Here is a 25,890-nt window from a genome sequence, read left to right as displayed (position 1 = left end):
TGATTCATCACCGTAGTCCAGTTTAACTGACCAAGAGACAATAAAGATCCTTAGTAAAACTGACCTTGAACACAGCGTCTTCCATCATCATTCATCCACTTCAGCTCGCGAACGAGCAGATTAAAAAATAAATAAAAAAATCGGACTCTCCTAACAGATAAAGCATGCCAATATGACAGTGTGAGAGGCGATATTTGCTATGCCAAGCCACATACGGCGCAAACCAACAGGCATACAAGACCAGCTGGACAGATGGAGCCCACAGCGATCTTCCAACTGCCCAGTTTGGTATATATTCATTAATTAGCCCTGTCAGCAGAACCAAAGGGTCATGCAGAAGTGGTATGTGATCGCAGGATAGAACAGGACTTGCTCGGTGAAAACCAGCCAGCCAGTTGGCAACTATCAAGACAGAAGGATTCATAGTAAGTGACTTGTTGGAGCGAGGAAGGATGAAGGGAATGTGGGGCAGCCTCTCCCCTGCTCCTCTCCTCCCTTCCATCCTCAGTCAGGGTATTTGTCTTTTAGACAGAGATAAACTGCAGCCTATTTATTAACTTGCTGATGGTAGGGAATTGTTTTTTCCTTCCACTAGGTTTTCTCAAAAAGACATCCACAAAAATATCCTCCCTATAATTCTTCCCTACACTATTTCTCTTATTTTCTTGACTTCCTCAACCCCCTCCCCACCCCCACCCCCTTTTCAATACTTTATGTAGCTCTAAAACAGCCTGTATATTGTCACAGTAATGTCTCAGGCAGGGGCTGCTGTTTATCAAAAAATACAATCATCTGAATTTCTTCTCCCATCCCCTCGCATTAAGTCACAACAGTAGCAAAATAACACGTGATGAGTGTGCGTCTATGTTTGTACGAGTGTAAACATGGAGGAAAAGGTGGAGAAGATGAGCTCAAGCTAGCAAGACCCTCACTGTGGCCATCTCACGACTACATGTCGCTCATCAAGATCAGGAAATCAACTCACCAGCCTCCCTGCTCAAAGTTTTCAAATGTAAACATCAGAGTGAACACAGAGGAAAAGTTAAGGATGGATATCAGCTACGACCTATGGGTGTGATCCCTTGCTGGTCCACGTATCAAGCAAGACCGTCTCTGCGTTAATCTCCATCTCTACATCAGAGGAGGCATCGAGGCAAGCGTTGAGGAATTAAACACCGACTTCAACCTCTGTGCTGGGCACAGTGCTGTGCGGGTGACAGACGGTAAGCTGTGTGGCCTCCGTGCCACTGTGCCTGCGTCGGTTTCCAGCGGGATGCTGGGAGCTGTGGTGTCCGTTCGCCGAGACTTGGCTGGATCCTGGAGTGCTGGTACCATTCAACCGGGTGACTCTTCTGTATGTCAATCTGATGGTCACATTTTGCTTCATGATGAATCATGCGCAAGTTGAAGGAGCTGATGGAATAGCATTTCACTGGAATTGTACGATTTTATGTGACAAATAAAAATGAATTGATTGTGGGCATGTACATAATTTCTAGGGGTATTTGTGCTTCTTGTTTCTGTACCTAAAATACCTCTAATGTGTGAAACTGTGCACATTATGTTTTTTTATATGCAGGAATTTGTCTTTGCATTGTTGTGTTGTCTTGTGTGTGTGTGTGTGTGTGTGTGTGTGTGTGTGTGTGTGTGTGTGTGTGTGTGTGTGTGTGTGTGTGTGTGTGTGTGTGTGTGTGTGTGTGTGTGTGTGTGTGTGTGTGTATCGGTATTTGAGTGGGCCGTGGAGGTCCTCTTGCTGAGGAGACAGAGCCCCAGGGGGTTTCTCTCTCCGTAGCGTCTCCTCCACTTCCTCCTCATTTGACTAATTACTGCGCCACTTCCACGCTACTGATGAAGCCTGGCACATGTCCATCACCCTAACTGTGAGCTTGGCTTGTTTCAGTCTATTGATACAAATGGTTAGCAAAACACTAACTCATCCTGTGCTCTCTCCTAATTTTAAAAATGATATGCAAAAAAAATAAGTTGTACAGTGCAGCCTCTTATTAATATTAAAGCTAAGACAGTGTTTTCAGTTCATTATGTTTTTAAATAAACAATATCCAATTGCATTATTTTTGGTTTGCAGCTGACTGCTCACACTCCACATAATGTTGGTCCTAGGTCATGCGTGCCAGAAAGTAAACGCACCGCTGCTCTTTCACGGCATCTGTCTGTCCTCTTCTGCAGCTCCTATCCTCTCATCTTTTACACAAACGTTACATCTGTCCCATTCTGCGTATACTGCTGCTCCACACATCTGACCATCTCTGCCAAGCTTTAGCAACTACGTTTAAACTTAAACTATTTTTGTCTTTCTGTTTTCACTGTTTAAAATTATATATTAAAAAAAATACTGCTTCTCTGGCCGCCGTACTGCTCCTGTTAACTCAACCTGTTAACTCTGTAAATAAGACAAGTCATCTTAAATCTCCCCCGCTAAGTTCCCTCTTGTAAAACAAAATCAGTAAATATGAAATGGATAATGAGCTGAGAGTAAGCAACGTGCGGAGCCAGCCGAGCTTGGATCAGCTATAATTTGGAGAAGAGACTTCATGGAGGTATTAGAGCAGCAGAGGTCAATGAGGTTTTATTATATAATTCAAATGGGGGGGAAATAGCATGCTTAGGATGCACAGCAAAGGAATACAGGGCTTATTATCCAAACATACAACACTTTGTTTAACACAGCTGAACACTGGAAAAAAAACAGTCCAAATTAACTTGTTCAAGATTTTCAATAATCTGTGTAATTTTCATGATTCTAAATTACATTCAGCAGATGCTTTTGTCCAAAGCAACTTACATGTTTACTTACTTTTTACCTGAAGTAGGAGAACCTTGGGAATCGGACCACCAATCTTACCATTAACGGTCCATTCATTCAACCTCCTAAACGACAACTTCCTAGCAGCAATATGGCACATTTCTCTTGTTTCAAAAGAGCGATGTTTGTTTTTGAAAAATCCAGGATCAAAGAAATCTTTGCCAGGAACAAATGGAAATCTGTTAATGTAATTTTATATTTCAAGAAAAAGTTGTGGATGGCTAAAGATCAATTAACTTGTAAAGATGTGTTTTGCAGTGAACACATTTAAATTGCAGAATCACTCAGTCTCTAGATAGTCTCAGTCTCTTTAAAGTAGCTCCCAAATTAAATATCAGATAAAAAATGTTAGCACTGGATTCTAGTGTAACATATCACTGGGGCAAGTTAAGGTTTGCGTCTGACTCTGCAGGCCAAGCAAATACCTGAGTGACAGTCGCTATGACAGCCATTTTGTTCTGGCCCACTTATCTCTGTCTTACCACAGGCACAACAGAGCAGAGAGGGAGAAATCCAAAGACAATTTAAACTCACAGTGCAGATTACATTTCAAACCTCCCAGACTGAATATTTAACCCTCTTGCCTTTCGATAAGCGATAGGGGGATTTTTACTGACTCAGGAACTCAATTTAAACTCCCCTCTGAGAGATGAGGCTGCCCAAACGTCCAATAGGCTTGCCCTTGGGGATGGCCGAACCCCTTCCTCCCACCTCCCCAATCTCTGACACTAACAGTGGCTGTCTGCTGGGCCTGATAGAGAACAACTCCATGCTAAGTCATTAAACAGAGCGCAGCCTAATTACACACAGCCAGCCCCTCATGTCACCTGCCAACAGGGTCACTGCTCTTAAAAGTGACGACATTATTGGAACAGCTACACAAACCCTGGTTGAGAGATAAGGGACGGAGGGGACGTCCTCAGTAGGGTTGGGTACCGTTTGGATTTTTACGATTCCGATGCCGAACCGGTACTTTTAAAACGATTCCGATTCCTAAGCTGATTCTTGAAAAACTGAAAAATGAGATTGAAGAAAGGCTTTTTTATGTAGTGTTTGTTTTTATTGAAAATTATTTAAATTTAACAATATATTAACGTTTTAAAGGTCCAATATGTAGTATTTGTACTGTAATAAATCCAAAAATGACACCAATGCCTCATAAGATATTAAGGAAACATGTTAAATTGTTAACTGTTAACATGTTAAACATAAATTCCGTGACGGAATTTATGTTTAGGTTTTGGTCTGTGTGTTGTTATCAACGGCCCAGTTTGACAGCCAGGCCGGGTGTAACAGCTGTAACGGTAGTACAGCCATGAAAGCAGCAAACAAACGAACAGGATCAACGGAGATAGATTCTACATGACATAAGAAAGAAAACAGCATGTTTCTAACAGTTGCGTGACCAGAGACGTTAACAACCCCCTGGTAAATATTGGAGATGTATTTGAAAGATGGAGACAGCTTTGATCCCAAAAGGACGCAGAGTTGGCTTATTTCCTCCTGAACAGGTTAGCATTAGCTTCAGGCTAATTTATCACAGCTACTAGGGATGGGCATTTTTTGTCATTTCAACATTTGTGTACTCACATTGAATTATATAGCTAGAGTAACCGAGTTGGTTACTCGCAAAAACAATTGAGACATAGCCAGTAAAGTGATCCCGACTGGTCCTGGCTAACGCCGCCATGCTAACCCTGCTAACTGTTAACGTTACCGGGAGGACCAGGCAAGCAGCCCATGGCTGTTTACAGCGTGTAGCCTCGTCAGCGGCTGGAGCCGACAACGGTGAGTTATTTTAAACCACGAGAGGGGGGCTGTAAATCGGAAAGAGAGGACTGTGGGTTTGCAGTGTGTTTAGCGATTGTTGCCGTAATTCTAAGCCAATGAAGTGTGTTCCGTCGGCAAGGTAGTGGTATTTGTAGCGTTTCATATTGTAATTCTAAGCCGAGGAAGTGTGCCTGACTGACGTGTGGAGAGGACAGTGAGGTTGTTGTGTTTTTAGCGGTTCATACTGTAATTTTAAGCCAAAAAAGTGTGTCTGTCAGTTGGTTACAGAGCTTGGGTTGATCACGGGCTTTTATGACTGTCAATATAGCCAGCATCTACCGTTAGCTACTTCGCTGTGCTGTGGAGTAATGTCTGGCTATGTGAGAAAAGCGTCTAGCAACATTGTTGTGAATGCTGCGGTCTCAGCCTAGCAACCCCTGTGAACTTCGAGTCTGGGCAGGAGAGGGCGGGGGAAACAACTCTCCAGTATTTTGAATTGGTAGTGCAGTAATTATTTTAACCGCTAGCTGCCAGTGTTACACACAATATTACATATTGCACCTTTAAAGTACTTAAATATATAATAAGTAAACCTAAGTCATCTAACACACAACTACAATAATTTAACAAATAACAGTTACACTATTAATAAGTAACAACAAAATAAATGATGTTGAGTTTATATGCCAACCAGCTTCAAACTTTATCAGTTCTTTTGCAGAAAAATGACCATATTTGCCTTCTCTGGCAAAATACTACACCTCTCCTGACTTATGGCAGGTCTTGCACAGGAGAAAACTCTCTCAGATGGTGTGTCCAAGAGGTCTGTACACACCCAGGTATGAATTTGAAAGGGCAGACAATTTGGGGAGGCTGTCCTGCCTCCCCCACCACCAGGCTACAGGGTCTTGTCCTGAATGATAGACTAGCAGAGCAAGTGTAATATGTTTACTAGCGATCACGTGCAGTGAATGGTTAATATCCATTTACGTCCGTTTTGGTGAGCCCAGAGGGAAAATATGCCAGTTTAAAAGTAGCCTACATTTACGGTAGCTAGCTAATGGTAGACTACAGAGAAAGTGTGATATTTTTACGTCCGTTTCGGAGTGTGTATAAAAAGCAGTTTATCAACAGGGATTGTAAAGTGCATGTCGCAGAATAGTGCGGACATGCGCTTCACACTGGAAGAAAAGGGAGAAAGAAAAAAGAGTCTGCCGCTGTCCGGAGCAACAGAGGGAAAATATTTCAGTCGGAATCCGGTCCGAATACTACCGTTTGCGTAGGAACCAGTTCCATAGTGGAACCGGGTTTCGGTACACAACCCTAGTCTTCGGCGTGCTATGTGTATGCATTTGCCCTCTAAAACCTTCCATACATCCCCCCGCTAAAAGACGTCGACATTGGCTGCATCCTTTCCCTACAAAAACGTCCAGGCTCTCTGACAGGTTTGCAACAACACACTAAACTGGACAAGCTCTCAGTGGAAGGGGGATAGTTCTCCATATTGAACATCACAGGGACGCTTTTACAGCATGCCAATTCCTGCCAAACTGGCTGTTTCCATGGAAACGTAGCACTTTATGACCGATAACAGTGAACAACCTGGGAAGAAAAAAAAGAGAGTTCAGAGCGAGGGAGAAAGACAAAGAAAAAGACACTGACAGAGATGGAGAGAGAAAGACGGAGATCTTGTGGAACAAAAGAAGCAATTTAGTATCAGAGGACAGCGTGAAGCCTGATTATGTCGTCAGTGTAAATGATCATTAATTTCCTTCTGTCCAGCTGGGCCAGATTAATGCCTACCCATTCTGCACTGTAGAAAGAGAGCCAGGGCTTAACCACTTCACTGTGCACCCCCACAACAGCAGCCATGGCCTTAATAAAATACTGAGCTTGGACCACACCAACACCCATAAATGGATAAAATAAAACATAAAAACACTTTTCAGCAGCACAATATGTATTATAACTCAAATTATTTAACTCAACTTATAAATAAAAAATGTGAACAATCAACAATGAATACAATAAAGTAACATGAGCATCATTGCAGTTTTGTCAAAAGCTCATGAACCGCACCTTCAAGCTACATTAACTACATTTATATTAACACTTGAATTTAGCACTTAACTAACAATATGCATTAAATAGGTATGCCCGTGTCTGACATCTATGGCAAGGATGTGTTAACACGTCTGTGTAAAGCTGGACCCATATAACAATACAATCAATAAAAAAAACTATTTTCCATTTGGAGGAAGTCTGTTGTTTATCCATCCAGTGGTAGAATAACAGGAACAACTGACAATAAAACACAATCCAACACAACAGCACCACAAACTACAGTACAACCACAAGAGGAAACGGAACAATTTAAACATAATATATAGTGTGCAGGTCTGGGGGTTATTTGAATATAACATCTAATATTAAAATAATGTGTTTCTGTTCAGGAATGACATAAACAGAACGTAAGTGATATCATTTCTTTGTAAAATCTATTGTTTCAAACCAATGTTCAGCTCATCCATAAGTCCCTTCTCTATAGTTTTCATTCCTACAGTATAATGAACTAGTGGGAATAAAATGATTGAGTGCATGGGCAACAGGAAATATTGAAGGCAGGCTTGTCCATGGGTTTAGCCATAAAAGCCCAGGCTAATGCCTCTCTGAGCGCGACTTTTAAATATTTGACTAAATACGACAGTTGTGTGCAGCATATGTCAAACCCTCACTCCACAGACTCCAGGTCAGAGGTAAAATGCCCTGTGTGATCACAAATCAGATGAGAGCAAACACATAGCCAATGTGTGCTTTATTGTCTCTCTCTCAGTCACTGGTTTCCACATAACCGGGTCTGATCCCTCTCATCAGAACCAGCACGCTGTTTGGCTTCTGAAAGCCCGCAATCCCACTCTTCTGAGCACGCCGATTTGATTATTCATAAAGTAAGCAATTACACATCCATTAAACCTTCAGATACAAAAACCAGTATCAACAAAAGTGTCACATGGATCAGGTTCATTACTGAGAACATGCACAACCTCTGTGAGACTAAACACATTCCAAAAATCATGGTTGACTGACAACCAGTTAAAACCCATTAACATGTCAGGTCCAGAAACAAAAGTTGACCTCTAAAAGTTTGCGACAGCTTCAATGTTGAATAAACTTATTTCCAAAATACATACCTCCAATAACACAAAAAACCAATACAAACATAAAATGCATGACAATCTTTTGATTTCCTTACAGACTGTTAAATACACTGTAGCCTTATAAACTTATACAATAATCAGACCTGAACAAACTGATAACTGACAATCTCTGATCAGAGTTCTAGGCCGATTGAAGTAATGCAACTCATGACATTTTAAACAACATGTAGTATTAGACCTAACAAATGTAGTTAATGCAAACAATCATGAAAGGCAGCTTTAATGCTCTTAGTTTTAACATCTTTGGCTTTGTTTACTGCAATATACATTTTCATAGTTGGCCATTTCCTCAAATTAGCAGAACCATGTTAACCATGGTTAATTTGCTCATAAAAAAGGCCAAATAGAGCCAATACACTGTAGCAGTCTTGTTAGCTTATGTACATATGTATTTTCCGTCCTTCAGATGACACTATTGTCCTCCACTACTTTCCAATAAGACAGGTTCAACTGGTTGTAACCAATTACATTGTAAGTAAGTACGCATGTTGGGTGTTTACCTGTTTTATGAAGTGTGTAATTGAGTTTTCTGTGCCCTAACGTTAAACAGGTAATGGGCTCCTCCTTGCCTTCTTCTTGCTTCACTGCCTTCCCTCTTGCTACATTTATGGCATATAAACTTAAATGAGTCCTAACTTAAGCTTTACTTTGTGGACCTTTCATTGCATTCCACACTCACATGCATACAGATATATAGTAGGTTTGAAAAAACAAGTGTGGAATTGGAAAAATAGTTATAAACAAACTAGCATTGATCATTTATTAAAAATTCTGCACATTATCCAGTGAACCTGAGAAAAAAATATTATATATTAAGTGTTTACCAATCAGAGGCAAGCAGGACAAATGTGGCCTTGTCAGGAGAACAGAGGTACCATCTCAAGCTTTTAGTTTCCTGCTAGCCTGACAATTCTCCAAAAAACTCACACACACACTTTATGAGCCAATATTACTTGCCAACAGAAACTCAGTTTTGATGGGACACCGTTTAGAACAACAAATTCACAGCACGAAGAGAAGGCTTCAGTCCCCCGAAGTTGGGTGGCATAAAAAGAAGACAACATTCAAGAAAGAGCTGTCAATCAGCATTTGTACAAAGTGTGTGACTGTGCAACAATCAATCCCTTGAACATGCTGGGCGCTCTTTGAAAAGCTCTACAAACACACTACTAAAATAGAGATCAATGCAGGGCCTTGCTTACTATGTTATCATACAACACACACACCACACACACTGGGCACACAACGGCTTTCTACTTGTAAAAAAAAAAAGTAAAAAAGCTTAGACACATTTAACACAACCTCTCAGAATCAAGGCTAAGACCCTGAGTAATGAGCATGTGGTTCTATATACAGTATGTATCACGCCTGGAGGGTCTTTTATTTCACAATAAAGCACTGCTGTAATATTCAATTTATCCATTTTTTTTCACAAAACCAACAATTACGCTGCAGTAGAACTAAAAGGTTCTCTAAATTGTTCTACTAAAATCCCAATGTCAAAATAATCCACAGGTTGCCAAAGCTTCCCCTAGTCCCTAGTGGAAGATAATCAAGGTAATTTGCATAAAGTAACAGTGCCAGAGTGACTTACATAAATGTAAGAAAACATTTCTTACAGTGTGTATCATGAAGAAAATAAACAAAAATATTAAGCATGATATAAAGAAAATTGGACATTGTGATAAAACCAACCAGTATATTGAATGCTAGATGTTAGATGTAACCCCTGTAGCATGGCACGGAGCTGCAGAGACGTACTGATGAAAGATGTCCCTGCTTCAACATTTATGTCTCATATGTATGCTTGAGTGTTTGTGTGTTTCAGAAATATCTGAGGTAGAGGGGCTGTGAACCAGCCTGACTGATGGCTGAAAAGAATGATCCTCTTTAGAGCCAGAAAGTTTACGCTTTGGTGCATAAATTTGCGAAGCTACAGTACAAAGGAAAATGTTTCATAAAATTCTCCTTCAAGCTGTAAGTTTCAATTTCCACTTTAGTGAGTCTGTCACTGTGGTTTCTTTATGTCTGTTAGAAAAAAGCCAGACACAAGAGTCTAACCGTGGCTCTTACCTGAGTTGCATATTTTCTCCTCATTTATTAGATAATTTCTTCCGTACGGCAGGATAATGGGAATCTGAAAGTGGTCATTTAAACACAATGAAGAGGTAATATCAATGAGTTACAAGTTTCAATGGGTCTCCAGTTCCAGACTAATTTGCACTTAAACAGATTCCAACTGCATCTCAGGTAGTAGTTTTAACAATCAAGAACAAATAACTGAAAAGTAGCTTTATGTCTTTTAGCATGTTTTTGTTTGTCCATACCTGCTTGATTAATTGTTAATTATCTGGGGTTAATTGGGGTGATTCATTACTGCCCTCCCACTAATGCAGTAAATGAAACTACGCAGAAATCCCTTTACACCCACCTTTACTTTTACTTTGCAAAAGGCACAAATAACATCATGTACATGGTTTCTACCATCAAATTTATATTTACTGTAACTTACCATAATTTGTTTTAAGTACAAGTACAGATACGATGGTCACCTAAGATACACAGAATTCATATTCAGTAACTGGACCTTCAATTGAACCCATCTGTTTATTTATTGTCAGTGACAAAAGCCATCAGTTGTTGACGCTATGTATTGACCTATGTAGTCTAAAATAGTAAAGCTAACACTTACAAAGAAAAGTTTCATGTTTCAAACCTAAATTTTATTATTTTTTCCTAAGCCACTGTCAGTAGGATTTGTGTTTTTATGCTTGGTGTGCACTTCTACTAGCTTCATGGTATATGGTCACTGTTTGTAGTTTGGTTGTATTGCCAATCATTATCTTTAATTGCAACAATCATTATCACAATCGTTTATTGCTGTTGTTGTGACAACATTTCTCTTAGTGGAGTTTGTGGTTTCCTTGCTCTTAATCTGCTGCAAAAAGCCTAATAATGCAGAACTGAACTCCTTTTTTTAGGACTAAATCTCACCCATTCACTCATTCTTTAACAGTGGCCACACTCATTTACTGTATGGGTGTGTGGTACCCTCCCAGTCATGTGGAGAGCAGGCACAGTCCTGCTTTCTTGGATTTTTATCATATTTAAATGCTGTATGCTGACCTGTTAAAAGATGCACCTCTGAGGCTTTATATTTCTAGGCTTTATGTATACATACATCATTTAATGTTTAGTCCGTCTATTGTAAAAATTCAAACCAACAGGTTGTAGGCTAATTATTTCAACAGTATTTCACTTTTCATGTGTTCTATCCAGTTTCCATGAGTATATTTGTGTGTTTACCCATACGCCTGCAAGTAAGTGCAAAAGAAAAACAATGGTAACCATATGAGTGACATCCATGCAAGAAACTAATCAAATTGGATTTGAACTGGATTCCTAATGAAAATGTCCCTACATCATTCTAAACAAGTAAAAACTGATGCATACTTTTGGCACCTTTTCTGTGGGAGTTATATTTAGGTATGTCGTATACACAGAGAGAGAAGCGCACCAATGACCTCAGCCTTAGCTATCAACTCACACAGAGTCTGTAGAGTTGAGTCACACACAGAGCTGTGACTAAAAGCTGCTAATTTGAGTGCAGCAGTCCACTAGATACAGACTCTAGCTGTGTTAGACGCATGCCTTTGAGAGAATAGTCAACCATATCTTAATGGCATAAGAGCCATAGAAAAGAAAGTGACTAACCGCCTGTTTGAAAATAGACGTGTGTGGACGAGGTTATGGTAAAAAGGTTTTAAGAGTGGATCTATCCCACAGAGTAAGTGTGCAGTGTACATGTCTGCGTGTCAGGAGCTCATGTCGAATGGTCTTGTTGGTGGCGCTGAGGTGCTGAGTGGAGTCCCAGCAGAAGGCTTCACAACTCCACACATTTAACAGTGAATTTAACATTACAGACCCATTGAGGCCATGCAGGGTTAACACCATTGGCAGATGAGACTGTTCGCAACCCCCAATACGAATACGTACAAACAATCCCCTAAGCCCCCTTCAGTGCCAATATATCCTCACAAATACACCACACTAGCGGGCAAAAACAAAAGGGATTTTTCATGTCACTACACATACAGTATGTCTCCTTTATGATATGGCCGTAAGTGAATCTTTTTCTCACATTCTCATGTGCACAAAAAATACACCTAAGCTCCACACAGGCACACACATGCGCACACACACGCGCACGCACACACAGACACACACCCACCCACCCACACACACACACACACACACACACGAACCTTGCTACGCACTTGGATCCTTGAGTTTGTTTTACATTATGAGGCTCAATCAGTCCTGGATGGACTATTTATCCTGCTCATTGGAAGCTAAATCCTATCTAATACAAACAGCTTTATCCCTTTTTCCCCACTCTGCAGACCTGTAACGTCATCTTTATTTGGAGCAGCTACAAACACGCACACAATGTACAAATGCACCAAGATCAGTTCAGCTGAGTGCAACTGAATAATTCATATGAGGAAAATTTACAACAAGCCTTCATTATGGGCATAGACAAATGTTCTTTTCTGTGATGTACTGTACAAGAACTAGAGGACAGATCTAAAACTAAAATGCCACCGTATAAGTAATGACCCATTACCATTTTATTGACATGCAAAAATAAATTACATTCAAAATCAGTCTGAAATTAACTCTGCAAGGCTATAAAGTAATTGCTTTCTACAGAACTCTAAAAACAGCACAAGGCATAAACTGATGAAGGTTATTTGACAAACCGTTAACTTCAAGTCTCTATGTGGTAGGTTATGCCCTCCTTCAGATATCAGAATGATCTAGGGCTGTACCGAATGTTTTGAAGCTTCGAAGCTTCATTGATAACGTTGACATTAAAATTCTAAATCAACATTCCTTTTTTTGCATGTATATTCTATTTAAACCCTGTATTTCTGCACAGTTGCAGATGAAGATTAGGCTACACATAATATTCAGTGGTGACTGGGTAGAAATGTTTCCGACTCGTGTGACCCAAACAGAGACGGCGTGGTGGTGTAGAGTGACTTTTCCACAAGGTAAGGCGAGCCTATAGGTAGATCTGTGTATTTTGGCCGTTTTTGTATTTTTAAACATTAGTATTTTGAAAGTATTTCTCATGTCACAGAACCCGAGAGTGAATCTTATGTCAGCGGTCGCAGCGCTGCCTTGAAGTCAATTAGGCAATGGTTATGGTTATGGTTATGGTTATGGTTAGGGTTAGGGTTAGGGTTAGGGGCCTTGAAGTCAACGGTCGCAGCGCTGCCTGGAAGGAGACGTTGTGGGCTTAAAACACCATTGAGTGTAAATTACTTAAGTCATTACAAAAAAGATCATTTTAGATTATGTATCTGCATTCACTTGGTTCTCAATCTTATTTTTATTTTAGGGTGATGACATCATAAAACATGACAACAAACTTTCAAAGTTTCATTCAAAAACCTCAATAGAAGCTTCGAATGGAAAGAAATGACATTCAATACAGCCCTAGAATGATTTTGAATGATGGTTGGTAATGGCGGACTATTAGTGCCAATCATTAGCTCATTTTAAATTCTAGTTGCAGAAAGGGACTCTTATTTGTAGTCAACATGATGACAGGGACAATGTGTCATTAACTTGATCGCTTGGGTGATTAAGTGCAAATCTATGTTACTTTCTCACAGTAGAAAAAGATTATGGACAATTTATAAATGCTGTCATTTCAATTGGGTGAAATGCGCTGTGGCTGAAAATATAAAATAAAATAACTTGTATATAAATAGTTTAAAATGGCTGAAGATCCACCCAGTAGTAACCTATGGTACAATTTATAAAGTATGTTTGGTTCCATATGTACAGTGTATCTAGTTTTAGAATTCCTGCCCTTTAAACATCACTAACTCAGTTGTCAAAGGAATCTCAACTTAAGGTCCACTTACAATACTAGCATGTTCCAGAGATTTCCACAACATCACGACACACATCTTTATCAGCTCAACTATTTTACTAAAGACATTCCAACATGTCACAGACAGGTGTAAACATTCCAGACATGACAAAAATATACCATCTCGAAACATGTACCATGCAAAAAAAGGCAGCAACCAAAAATTTGACCATCATGGACTCAGAAAGTGTATGCTAAATAACCATGGTAAAAGACTTCCTACCATAGTACTTACAGCAGAGTGCATATGTGTGTGGGTGCAGGTAACACAGTAGACTGAGGTACGGTCTCAGTGGATTACTGAACAACCTCTAGAGGAGACAATAAGAGGATCTCAGGGGGAGGAGAGGGGAGAGTGGAGAGGCCAGATTAATGAAATATGAATGTGTTTACTGAATAGCTGTTATGGCAGCCTACCGATGGTTGGGACATATTTAAAATACACAGTGCAGCTGATGGCTTCACCTACACTGCAACAACCCCAGCCATCTTCAGACGTCACTCTAATCAGCATACAACTCATCGCAATCACCCGCAGAAAATTATCATCATCATACTCTTCATCATCGTTTCCATCCTCGCCATCGCCGCCTGTTAATCTACATCATTGCTTTCATCATGCAACAGCACCGTGCCACTGCAGGAAATTGAAGTTGGCCAGATCAATAAATACAATATAAAAATTAAATTAGCTGCCAGGATGAGGTGAAAATGTGAAAATGAGTGTGTGGAGGCAAAGGGAGAGGTAACACTATCCAGTCAAAACAATCAACAACTAAAAACTTTTGGACACACAAGCAAACAATACGGTGTGAACACCGCAATCTGTCATGGTTTTAAAAGTGAGTTAAAAGAGGTGAGGCACACATGCTTTGATGTGTGTACCTGTGGGTGTGTGAGTGACCATGGCATCATTTCTGTAATGGAAACACAATTGACCTGCCTTAATAAGAAAAACATGATACTGGCACTTTGCCCACACTTTCTCTGAGACACAGAACACCTTCACTTCACCTGCGACAACACGCACCTCCACCACCTGCAAACAGATCTGAATGTATCTCTGCTCTTTTGAAGTTTTATCTTTTCTCAGTGAGGGATGGCGATTCGGTGCTTGCGTGGGAAAACTCCATCTGTTCATTTCAATATGAATGGGCATGTAAGTTTGGTGCTGCCGGAGCAGCAGAGATGTGAAATTGAGGATGGCATGCAGAGCGGCCCCGACACGCAGGGTTAATTCAAACCGCCTTTGATGTCTGGCTGTGTGTGAAATGAGCTGGTGGTCCAGAGTTCACATAAACACACGCCGGCGCACATATACACGGCGTGCACGCAATATATAGGTGTTGTAATCATCCCACTGAAAAACTCAAGAGACCACTCGTGTAGCCACATGAATCCAAACACACAGGAAATACCTCAGCTCATATCACATACTGTATAGCACTAAAACACCAATGAAAGCTCAACGTTACTGTGTCAGTGAGTCTTAAATCCATTGCACTCTTCAGGATTTAACTTCTGAGCATCCCCAAACATCCACTCACATGCTATCCACATCCACATGACAATGGAAGCTAAGCTGCCTGGAGGCAAAAACAGACTGGTGGCTTACACACACAATACCTATGTAAAGCAGGTACTGCAGCTATACTGCAATAATAGTCCGAATGAAATTTGAACATATCAGTTTGATTCTCAGTAGTCGGCAACTTTCATTAAAAAAAGAATTCTCAAACAATTTTTAAGATTGATTTCAGCATTCCCAAAGGTCCACAGCCTTGTCATTAATGTGTTCATATTGCATTTAGCTTGAATTTAATTAGACTGACTGTGTCATTTACAAATATATGCTACGAGATGGTAATTATTGCTAGTGCTAACTTAAATGGCGCTGTTAAAAAACTGAAACAATGAACCACCACATCTAAATTGGCAAAAGAAAAAAAAGCAAACAAGAAGTCAGTCTGAGTGCCAGAATTATTAATAAAAACATTCTGCACTTGGATTTCAGTTTACTGGACAAGCTGTTAAGTTAGAAGTCTGGCCAATTATACCTTACCACAGTTCCCATGAATATAAACAATGGGCTTATGTTAGCATTAATCATTGAATTGTTTTTGTGGTAGCATACTTTTAAACCTATTTGAAAGTGAAGCTATTATTAAAATAACACAGCAGCATAAACAACATGCTGGATTGGGGAAAAGCTGTTCAAAGGTTTGATGAGTATCAAAAAGATTTTAGTTTTAGTTTTAGTTTGAAAAATAAAACTATAATGTTGGTTGGGGGAATGGAAATACTTTTCATTATTTTATTATTTATTATTATTATTATTATTTGACTGTGAAACACACACACACACACACACACACACACGGAAGGCAATGGTGTTCTTTTTGTCTGTAATCAGTCTAACGTGTGATGGTGTGAGTTTTAGCCCTTTTACTACATCCTGCTTTGAGCTCCATTAATATTTTATACTAGCCTGCATTTATTAGACTCTTACAGCTCTATAAGTTTTGATGGTCAAAAAAGGGCAACAGAATTACATGTCCTTGACTTTTTTTGTAAGACAGATGAAGACTAAAGGAGCAGAGTTGTGATTGTATCAGTTCAAGCAATATGGCAAATTTGGCAAATTAATTGCTGTACATTTATGCATTTTGTGTGCAATGTAACTTCTCTAAATCCTGTTTATATGCTAGTAATTTGTTTTGTCAATTAGGTTTTGAGTGAAAACCTAGAAGATGACTGGATTACTGTACGTTCACTGGCTATGTTTATTTCTGATAAAGAACAAGCTACTAATTTGTACCACTCGCAATTTGTAGGGAGATAGTTGGGGTATACAAACCACAGGACTTTGGAGTTCACATTCTGAGACCTGAATGTGGTTAGGTTTAGAAATCAAGAGCACTCTGGTTAAGGTTAGGGAAGATCATGTTTTCTTTTAAATGTTAATAGTGATAAAAGAACACATCCTGTCTCGTGCTTCAACTCACTTTTGACTTTTTCAAAGATTAACCAAGACCAGCCAACCTTAATCAAGTGGTTAAGTGCTTAGAAAAAAAACCTTACCATGAAAACTATTTATATAATTATGCCTTAGTTGTGTTTTCTGATACTTTTAGTATGAACATTTTGCAGCAGGGCTGATACTTTAATTTCTTCATATTTATAAAATTTATTCTCAAAACGAATTTGCTGTTGAAAATCTGTGGTATACAAATGTAATTTCTAGGAGACAAGGTTTGTATACTGAATGGATGAACTGTATGTGTTTGCAAATATATGTGTGCATGAATGCACATGCGTGAGTATATGTGTAACGCAGCAATTGTAGTGGTTGAGCACAAATCCTATCAAACAACGAAGCCCTGGGAAAAGGGCCAGTGGCAGAGATGAGAGTGAGTCCAGTTTGATGCCAAAGAAGAGGGTGGATAGACTGTGGAGGGAGGGGGAGCTTCTCTTCCAGGTTTTATGGAGAACAAGGCAGAAGACACTAGGATCTGCAGAATTAAAAAAGATGTAGGTAGCACTTTTGAAGAACCCCCTTTTAGATGGCAGTAGAGTTCTCCTGCCTACATAATAAAAAAATGTAAAAGCTTTTCTAGGACTTCCACAGTACCTTGGCGTTTGAGAACCACCCACTGCTAAGGCAAGCCAATTAAAGTTATTCAGAACTGTGACCAATCAACCACAGACTAGTGCAGGTGGAGGAGGAAGAGAAGAGGAGGAGGACAAAACCTCTGAGACTTGAGCACATCCAAACTCTCTCACGTGCACAAACAGCCATAAAAGAAACAAATACATTTTGTTCACAATGGAAAATAAACGCCGAACCTACCACTTCACACACAGAGTGGCACTCCCTCTGCAGTGGAATAAATAAAGCACTTCACACCTGGAATTTTCTAGGGCATCACGCCACTCTACATTACCACTGCAACCCACTCATGAAACTGTACCCGTTTTTCTCTGTTCTCTCTGTCAAGCCCAGATAGTACCAAAGACACGTCATGCACTCTCTGAAACATCAAACAGAAGACGGCTGAAAATTGCACAAGCATGCGCACACACACACTGCAAATAATAATATGGAGAGACAGAGACAAGGAGAAAAGATTTGCAGCGTAGGCAAAATAAAGCATCTTCCTCTGACAGGGCTGGAGATTTAGCAGACCTCTAATCCTATTTTGACACATAATGCTATATTGTCTTCCTTTAAACAAGTGCAAGGCCTGCTTTTCTCCCCTCAAAAGCCACTAGTAGCATGAATGCATCTGCTTTTTGTTTTCCTTGAATTCATCAAGCAACAATTAGCTACACAAGTAACGGCCCCAAATGTATCACAGTGAATGTCAGAGAGATTCAGAGACTGACCATTTCTGTTTGTTCTGTGCTGACACTAAAGGGGCTGTTTCCCCGCAGTGGGCCTTTACAGCTCCATCCTGGTTATTCACTGCACTGGAATCAACAAGCACATACACTGTGGTATACTGTAAGACATTTTAAAATGTGTCCAGGGAAGATGTTAAACTCTGCACATGTAACATGCACCATGTAGCACTGTGCCGTCAAAGCCTTCTTTATTGATTTCAGTCAGCGGGCTTTACTCTTTACGAGTCTGAGCAGTTAAAATCTGAAGAAGGTCAAAAACAAACACCTTTTGTTTCAAGAAAGAGATGTCTAGGAACGGATAAATCTGCTGAGGGTTTCAAAATAAAAGATGACATATTACCTAATTAACAAAATCATACTAAGAAACAATTTGAGGATTGTTTTGAAATTCATATCATTATAAGATTTGCTGTTAAATTTCAGTTAAAAATATGTTACAATTGTGGAGGTTTTGCGATGGCTCAGCTCCACAAAAACTTTTTCTACATGTTTGGTAAAATATCAGCAGTTATTACTGTTTAAAAAAAAAAAAAAAAAAAAACACTAGGTAAAAATACTGACACTAGGTTTCTATACTGTTACAATTTTACTGCAAAGCTATTCAAGTAATTCCTTCTCACACCAACCTGGGGATATCTGCATGCACGGCTGCACTCTGCAGATATATGTATTTTCATTTATATAAACACCGCTAACCAGTGCCAGGCTATCAAGCCGGGGAGCTGAGGAATCCTTGTAACCTGTCCCAGTGTCAGAAAACCAATAAAAAGGCAGAAAAATAAATAGTGTGCATTTATGTGCCCTTCTGTTCTCCTGTCAGCCCAGGGGAGTCTGAGCCCGGGAGTAATGGTGCTAACCAGCTCTCACACTGCCTAACATTCAGCTTGCTACTGGTTTTATGTGCCTCTAATGTCCGTGGTTATTTTGTTGTGTGTTTTATTTTTGTTTGGGGTAAATACACAGTAAATGCTAGATCTGGCATACAAATAGAGAAATGTGAGTTACACAAGGGTTCCAAACTAATTAAAAAGTTGTTTGCTAACAGACATGTATAAGCTTTCATGGTCCTGATGTGTACCCCTGATGACCTCTCTTTCCCGGAACTGGCACATGAGATGTTTGAATGGGATGTAGCCAGGTTTAAAATTTGACAGTACACCCACGAGGACACAGAAATGGATAGATAATAACTAGGATGCACAATTCATTTTTGATTCTCATGCATCATACTTTAGCAATGCGTGAAAAACCGCAGCCCGATCATCATTTGAATGGGGCCAAATGGTGGGGGCAAACAACACAGGGTCAAATTAATTGAAGACCTGTGGAATTTGTTTTCCCGATTTCTCAAAAAAGTATATCAAAAAATCTTTTTTTTTGTAGTGCCAATAACAAAACTCTTTTTTCCTCAAAACGATACCTATCCCTAATCATAATTTGAAATCACCGGGGTCAATAATGACTCATTTTAATCTGTTATAACTAAAGTGTGTTTAGTTTCAATCTTTCTTCAGGGGTGGAATATCATAATTATACATATTCATATGCAGACATATGCAGGCATTATTTTCAGAAAAAAACAAACAACTATAGCTATATAAGAGGAAATTAAAAGGACAATTCTGGCGCAAAATAAACCTAACATACGTGTACCGAGTTGAACGTTCTCTGGGACATGTTTTCATCTCTAGCTTTAAACAAGCTACCGCAAAACCGGTGGTTACCTGCTAACGCTAGCTTTTGGGGGACTTGGTAAAAGTCCCCCAAAATACCACTAAAAAGTCCCCCAAAATACCACTAACAAGGCTCAAAATAGCAAAAACGGTAGCATAACGAGGGTCCCTACATGCAAACCGAAGCATTGAGAACTTTGTAAGTGTACAGACAGTTTATTAAAAAGGTAGATTATACTAATTACAAAGTTCTCAATGCTTCGATTTGCATGTAGGGACCCTCATTATGCTACCGTTTTTGCTATTTTGAGCCTTGTTATTGGTATAAAACAGTGATTTGAGCCCCGAAAGTTAGCGTTAGCAGGTAACCACCGGTTTTGCGGTAGCTTGTTTAAAGCTAGAGACGCATTCGATTAGCATAAAAACATGCCCCAGAGAACATTCGACTCGGTACACCTAGGTTATTAACCCCTAGGTTTATTTTGTGCAGGAATTGTCCTTTAACAGCTCAACTTAGTACTGGAGTTGAAAAAAGTCAGAACATGGAAAATGTTTCCGTTCCTAAAAGACTTCATTGTCTGTTTTGGAGAAACTTTAGTTTTTACACCAGCTGACAAGACAGGGTTTACTGCTTTCATAGATGTGCTTAAATAGCAGTTATTATTTATTCATTAAGGTTAACATAAAGACCTCAATAAGAGTAAACTGAGGTGTGTATTGATGCATGCTACACAATGACTGAGAGATACTTAGGACGAGCCAACAGGGGAGAAAACCGGAGCCGGAGAGTAAACTATCTATCCTGCAGAAATAGCCTGTGATGTTTCACACAGCTAGATAACGAGCTGCTGTTGTTTAGGTCCAGGCCAGAAGATGGAGAGGAAGATGAGGGGAGGGGAAGGAGAGGGAGGAAGGAGAGAGTTGAGAGAGGAGCGCTCTCTCTCTCTCTCTCTCTCTCTCTCCTTTAAAGGCAACTTTTCATTGTGGGAGGAGGAACCTGCAACTCTTCCTGTAAACTATCTACAGGCTGAAGGAGCTATTAAATCAAGAAACAAATGGCACTGATCAGCCTTCGCATCATCGTCCACTGATGGATCAGCACACCGGGGGGGGGGGGGGGGAGCTTTAGCTTTAGTAAGTGAGGAGGGGGTTGTGGAGTGAGAGCATACTCTTCTAGTATAGTGCTGGGCATTTGAGACAGATTATTGGAAATGTCTGTAGTCAGCGATAGTGAGTAAATCCACCAGTGCACTTTATAAGAGATATCTGTTTGTTGGGGTCAGCTGTCTTGGCTGTGAGCAACCTTCTTTTTCTAGGAAGCAGGAGGGAGGTTTGCAGAAGTTCGAGAGACATTTGGAATTGTGTTCAGCCTGCATACAATATCTCCCTCAAGTCATAAAAACATACCTGTACATATCAAATTAAACCACAGGCTTCAGCGATGTTAACGTAAAAAAAGAAGACTTCTACAAATACACACATACACATACACACACACACACACACACACACACACACACACAGTCATGAGCATGCACACGCACACTGGAAGCACAAGAGGCAAGAAGGTCTGTGTTGAACTGAGATAAACCTGCTGCCAACATGAGGTCAGCGGGCCGACTGATGTAGTGTTGACCACACAGCACAAAGAGACACACAGAGTGAAGGGCAAACCTAAAGGAAATAGATCAAAATAATACTTGGTGAAGTAAAAGATTCAAGCTCATATAAAAACTGGAGGAATCCCACACCCATTAATTGGCACTCTGTCTATCCACCCTGTTTCTACGTGTGGGTATATTGATCGGGATGTACGACGGCCTCAGGTTTCCAGTGATCAAGAGCAGCAAACAGCAGGAGGAGAGGGCGTGGAGGCGCGGCAGACAGATCCTTAGAGTGCAGACTTGCAAAGGGCCAGGCTGAACCAAAGGGTTCAGGAGCAGTCATGTGTGCACCGGGCTAAATTATTCATGCTGATTAGACTCTTCTTATTAAAATGAATTTGAGAGAGTTCAACATATGTTGCATGGCATCGCCATTTAAGAGGTTTGCTAAATTAAAGCTGTGACTGTGTGCATGTGTGTGCTGCAAGTTCGCAAGTGTGGTGGTGAAAAGGTTTCTGACTCCTAAAAAGCAGCATCTAATTGGGACTCCTTGTCATGTTTTTTAGTAGTTCCACCAAAAAGAGATTCCCCTTTTAATTGTCTGAGAGAGTTTCATTTAAATACCTCTTCATGGCCCAGAGAGGTCAAATGATCCAACATTTTACAAAAGTAACTAGAGAAAAGTCCAAAAACTGAATACATAATTTGTGCAGCAGAATTTTTTATATTCTTACCTACCCCATAACTTATCACATAACACTTTAGCTCTTGTGACCCACTGGTGGGGGCCTGGACCATAGGTTGGGAACCACTGGACTAAACTACCCAACTGTATAGTAAGTAGTTAAAACTAGGTTCACTTTAGCTACAACAATAAAATGCTACTTAAATAGTAATCTAATAATGTCACTTGACAGTTATTTAGCAGTCACTGAGGCTATTCTGCTCCACAACGAGTAGTTTTACTTTGGATACTTTAAGTACATTTAGCTGATAAAACTTCTGTACTTTTATTTAAGTAAGACATTCAAGATCTGCTACTTTTACCATCTGGATACTTGTTCCACCATAGGTATATGAGCATCTCTACATAGTAATCTTACAGCTACAGTACAGTGAACATACTGTATGTCCACCTGGTGTCTAAATATGTCCATAATAATATTATCTGCCTGTATCTCTGATGAACCATCAAATCGCAGTAATGACAGTATGTGGGTGTAGCCTCACTGCTCATGTGTGCCTATTAAAACTGTTGTGAATAAGCCCGAGGATATGGAAACAATGCCAGTGTCCACCGCCGCCTCTCATCGCCACATACTGTAACACATCAAACACAGCAGCACACAGGATAATGAGGAGGATAAGGACTATAAACAGCATCCGTCTGCACATATTTAAATTTACCAATTCTTGTCCCTCCCTTCTATCATTTCATCCATCTTAAGTAGTTAGTCTATAAATATACATACAAAACCGCCTGAACATCCATCTCAATTGTCAAGCCATTCTTCATCCTTTCTCTCTCTAACCCCCCCTCCGCTCTAAAAGCCGCCCACTCTCCTTGTCTATCCGCACTCCACACTCTTCCATTTGAAACTTCCAACTGCCCTGATACATCACTCACCCTCTATCTTCCTTTCACTCCCCCGCTGAAGAATAACATCTTGACCAAACCTGGCCAGAATATATTAGAATGTGATTTTAAACATTTAAATAACATCAAAATGTTGTACATCCCTGTGTAGTTTCTGAAGTTGACCAATTTTAAACATATTCCGCTATTTTTGTGCTGCCCTGTCTCTGCCTTTCTGTCTCTTTCACCCGCTACCTCGCTTGTCAGAAAAAATAAAATCTCAACCCGAGAGGAACTGAACAGACCACATTATAGTCAACTTACTTACTTGTCTCTTTCCATGTAAGACAAACTCAAAAATAATTTGCACACACTTTACATTTTTTTTGTCTGTGAGAATAAACTGCGCATGAAGAGGAAGGGGGCGCAGAGGGAGGCAATCTTGTTACCAGCCGGCATAGCCCTGGGAAGATTTCTATCAGACACACGTATAGAGAGAGGCATCCATTTAGAAAATGGCTTTTCCAGGCATGCTGGGCCATTTAGCACACCCTGTGACGACTCCTGTTTGGGGCCATGATAAATGTTCTTTCACACCCGCTCTGTGCACACTGTCAGGCCAGTACACACATGCACACACAATCATATGGGCACCCTACACAAGACATAACTGGGATGGACGGAATATTTTTAGTAAGGCTGAAACGATTCCTCAAGTAACTTGATTACTAAAAAAATCATTGATGCAAAGAATTTTCGTGGAAGCTTCGTTTAATCCATGTAACTATATACTATATATATATATATATATATATATATACACTGTCTTTTACATGTGAAGAAGACGTGGGTCTGATCTTGGACCGCCCCGACTCCACGCCAGATCAGGTTAGACAAGTTATACCCAGCACCCATGGTCTTGAACAGGCTGAATTCAAGTTGCTACAGCCACTAACTAAAGTTCCGTTTCCGCAAAATATGACAGCTACATTACCTTGGAATATTGCGGTATTGGGCACTGAATTTGATGAATTTACTGTTTCTCAGACCACACATGAGACAAGAATTAGCTAGCTGGCACACCCTGTGGCCCTTCTGCCGCACTCTCCGCAGCTAGGACACTACTCGCCAGGAGGAGGGCAAGCGGCTGCTCCGTAAATGGACCTTTAGCTAGAAAGTTTTTCCTTTAAAACACAGAATGGAATGTGGCACTTTATTATACTAAATGGGTTTAGCTTTGACAGATAATATTATCATATGCAATTTAAGCAATACAAATTTAGCTTTTTCTAAAAAAGGAAACCAATTAGTTTTTCATTTTAAGAGACCTGTCTTATTTTCTCTTTTGTATATTTATTATTGCATTATTTTGAATAAAGCAAAAGTATTTCTTATCTGATTAATCAATGGAATAATCACGAGTTGCATCCCTAAATATGAAAATCACTAACAAAGTTTGCATCTACTATGAGTTGTATTATATATCCAGTAAAAATGTTGTGACTTTCTGGTGAAACAATGCCTCTCCAAGTTTAGTTATTTAGTGAGAAACCCTTAAAAATGATTTGTCACCCAGCTTAAATCAAGATTACTTTTCATAGTTGGTGAAATTGAGATTTTGCAGATACCACTTTTTTTTTTTATCAAACAGCAACAATATGCTTTCACCTTGAAACCATGTGTAACATTATTTTAAAAGTCTACTGCCATTTAAAAAATCCAGATTGCTCAGTGGGAATACTGAGAACATATTTGCAAAACTGTGAAAGGAAAATATTTTGATGGGTAAACATTCTCTGTTATGTCTTGTTTACTCTGCCTGATATCCACTACTGGTCACTAACCTTTACACCAGCACAATCGCTGTCAACTCACTTCCTCCTCTCTGGAATCCATCAATGATGCCACCATACAAACAGCCATCACACTAACCACTGTTACTGCTAGCATTAAAGCCGCCAAAGGCACTGTACCGGCTGGATGAATCACACTCACCCATACAGCAATAATGAAGCATTTATCTCAGGGTGCATTACAAACCCTGGAAGCACAGCGAACATGCGCACATGGCAAAAATATGATGAAACTGCTTCAATCACACTCTGCTCAACCATCTGCTCTACCACAAGACAGACACGTGTTACATACAGCCACAAACAACCCACACCATATTCGGCTAAATGTGTCATTTAGTGTTATAATTTTAAAATCCTATGCTTCTTAAAAAGGTGAAAGATGTCAATTTGTTGAAATCATTTCACTTTTTTCTCCAGTGTATCTTCACTTTAAAACACTGATTTAGGAAGGTCAATCCAGAAGTATCAGGAGTGAGATTTAACTCAAGGAAATCCTTGAAAAACACAAAACTGATTCACACTGGGGGAAAAATACATTTATCTCAGAGTGAAATGATCTCAGAGAATACAGTTTAATACTAAACCTGAATCTCTTTAAAAGGGTCAACATTTTTTGCAGTGCTCATACAAAACCATTGCCTCACAGACACACATACACACACATGGGAGTTTATGTTGTACAACCTCGCCCAGGGAAACCTTACTGATTAATAATGCAGAAAAAGTGCAGCGTCACATGCAGGCGTGACGTCAACTTACCGATCTCATCTGCTGAGTTCCGGTGACATGCTGCAGAACCTTTTCCAGCTCCTTCTCGATGCGTCCCGCCCAGTGAATCATTCTGGAAAATAAAATTTGACATTTTCAATCTGCATCACTCGGCGTTAACACCTGAATATGTCATCATTGCTCATTTCTCTTGTCATTGGATGTGAGTTAGAGTCTTTGTAAGACTGTGTCTCTCCCATCTTTGTGTATCTCTCTTTCTGTTGTCAAACTGCCATACTCTCCCCCTTTT

At 39.9% G+C, this 25,890-nt stretch overlaps 1 protein-coding gene across 4 annotated transcripts in view; it reads right to left on the bottom strand.

The window, feature by feature from the left end:
- cacna2d2a (calcium channel, voltage-dependent, alpha 2/delta subunit 2a) overlaps window positions 1–25,890 on the bottom strand; it is a 155,221-nt gene that overhangs the window by 116,112 nt on the left and 13,219 nt on the right. For all 4 annotated transcript variants that reach the window (XM_028574757.1, XM_028574755.1, XM_028574756.1 and 1 more), the window contains one exon: window positions 25,632–25,713. In XM_028574757.1, the coding sequence (XP_028430558.1) occupies window positions 25,632–25,712 (81 nt within the window). In that variant the 5' untranslated portion in view covers window position 25,713. The remainder of the gene's footprint in view (window positions 1–25,631; window positions 25,714–25,890) is intronic.

The sequence above is a fragment of the Perca flavescens genome, chromosome 4 (genome assembly GCF_004354835.1).
Source record: "Perca flavescens isolate YP-PL-M2 chromosome 4, PFLA_1.0, whole genome shotgun sequence".
Classification (NCBI taxonomy): Eukaryota; Metazoa; Chordata; class Actinopteri; order Perciformes; family Percidae; genus Perca; species Perca flavescens.
The sequence above is the reverse complement of the archived record's forward strand: the minus strand, read 5'-3'. Positions and strand labels throughout refer to the sequence as shown.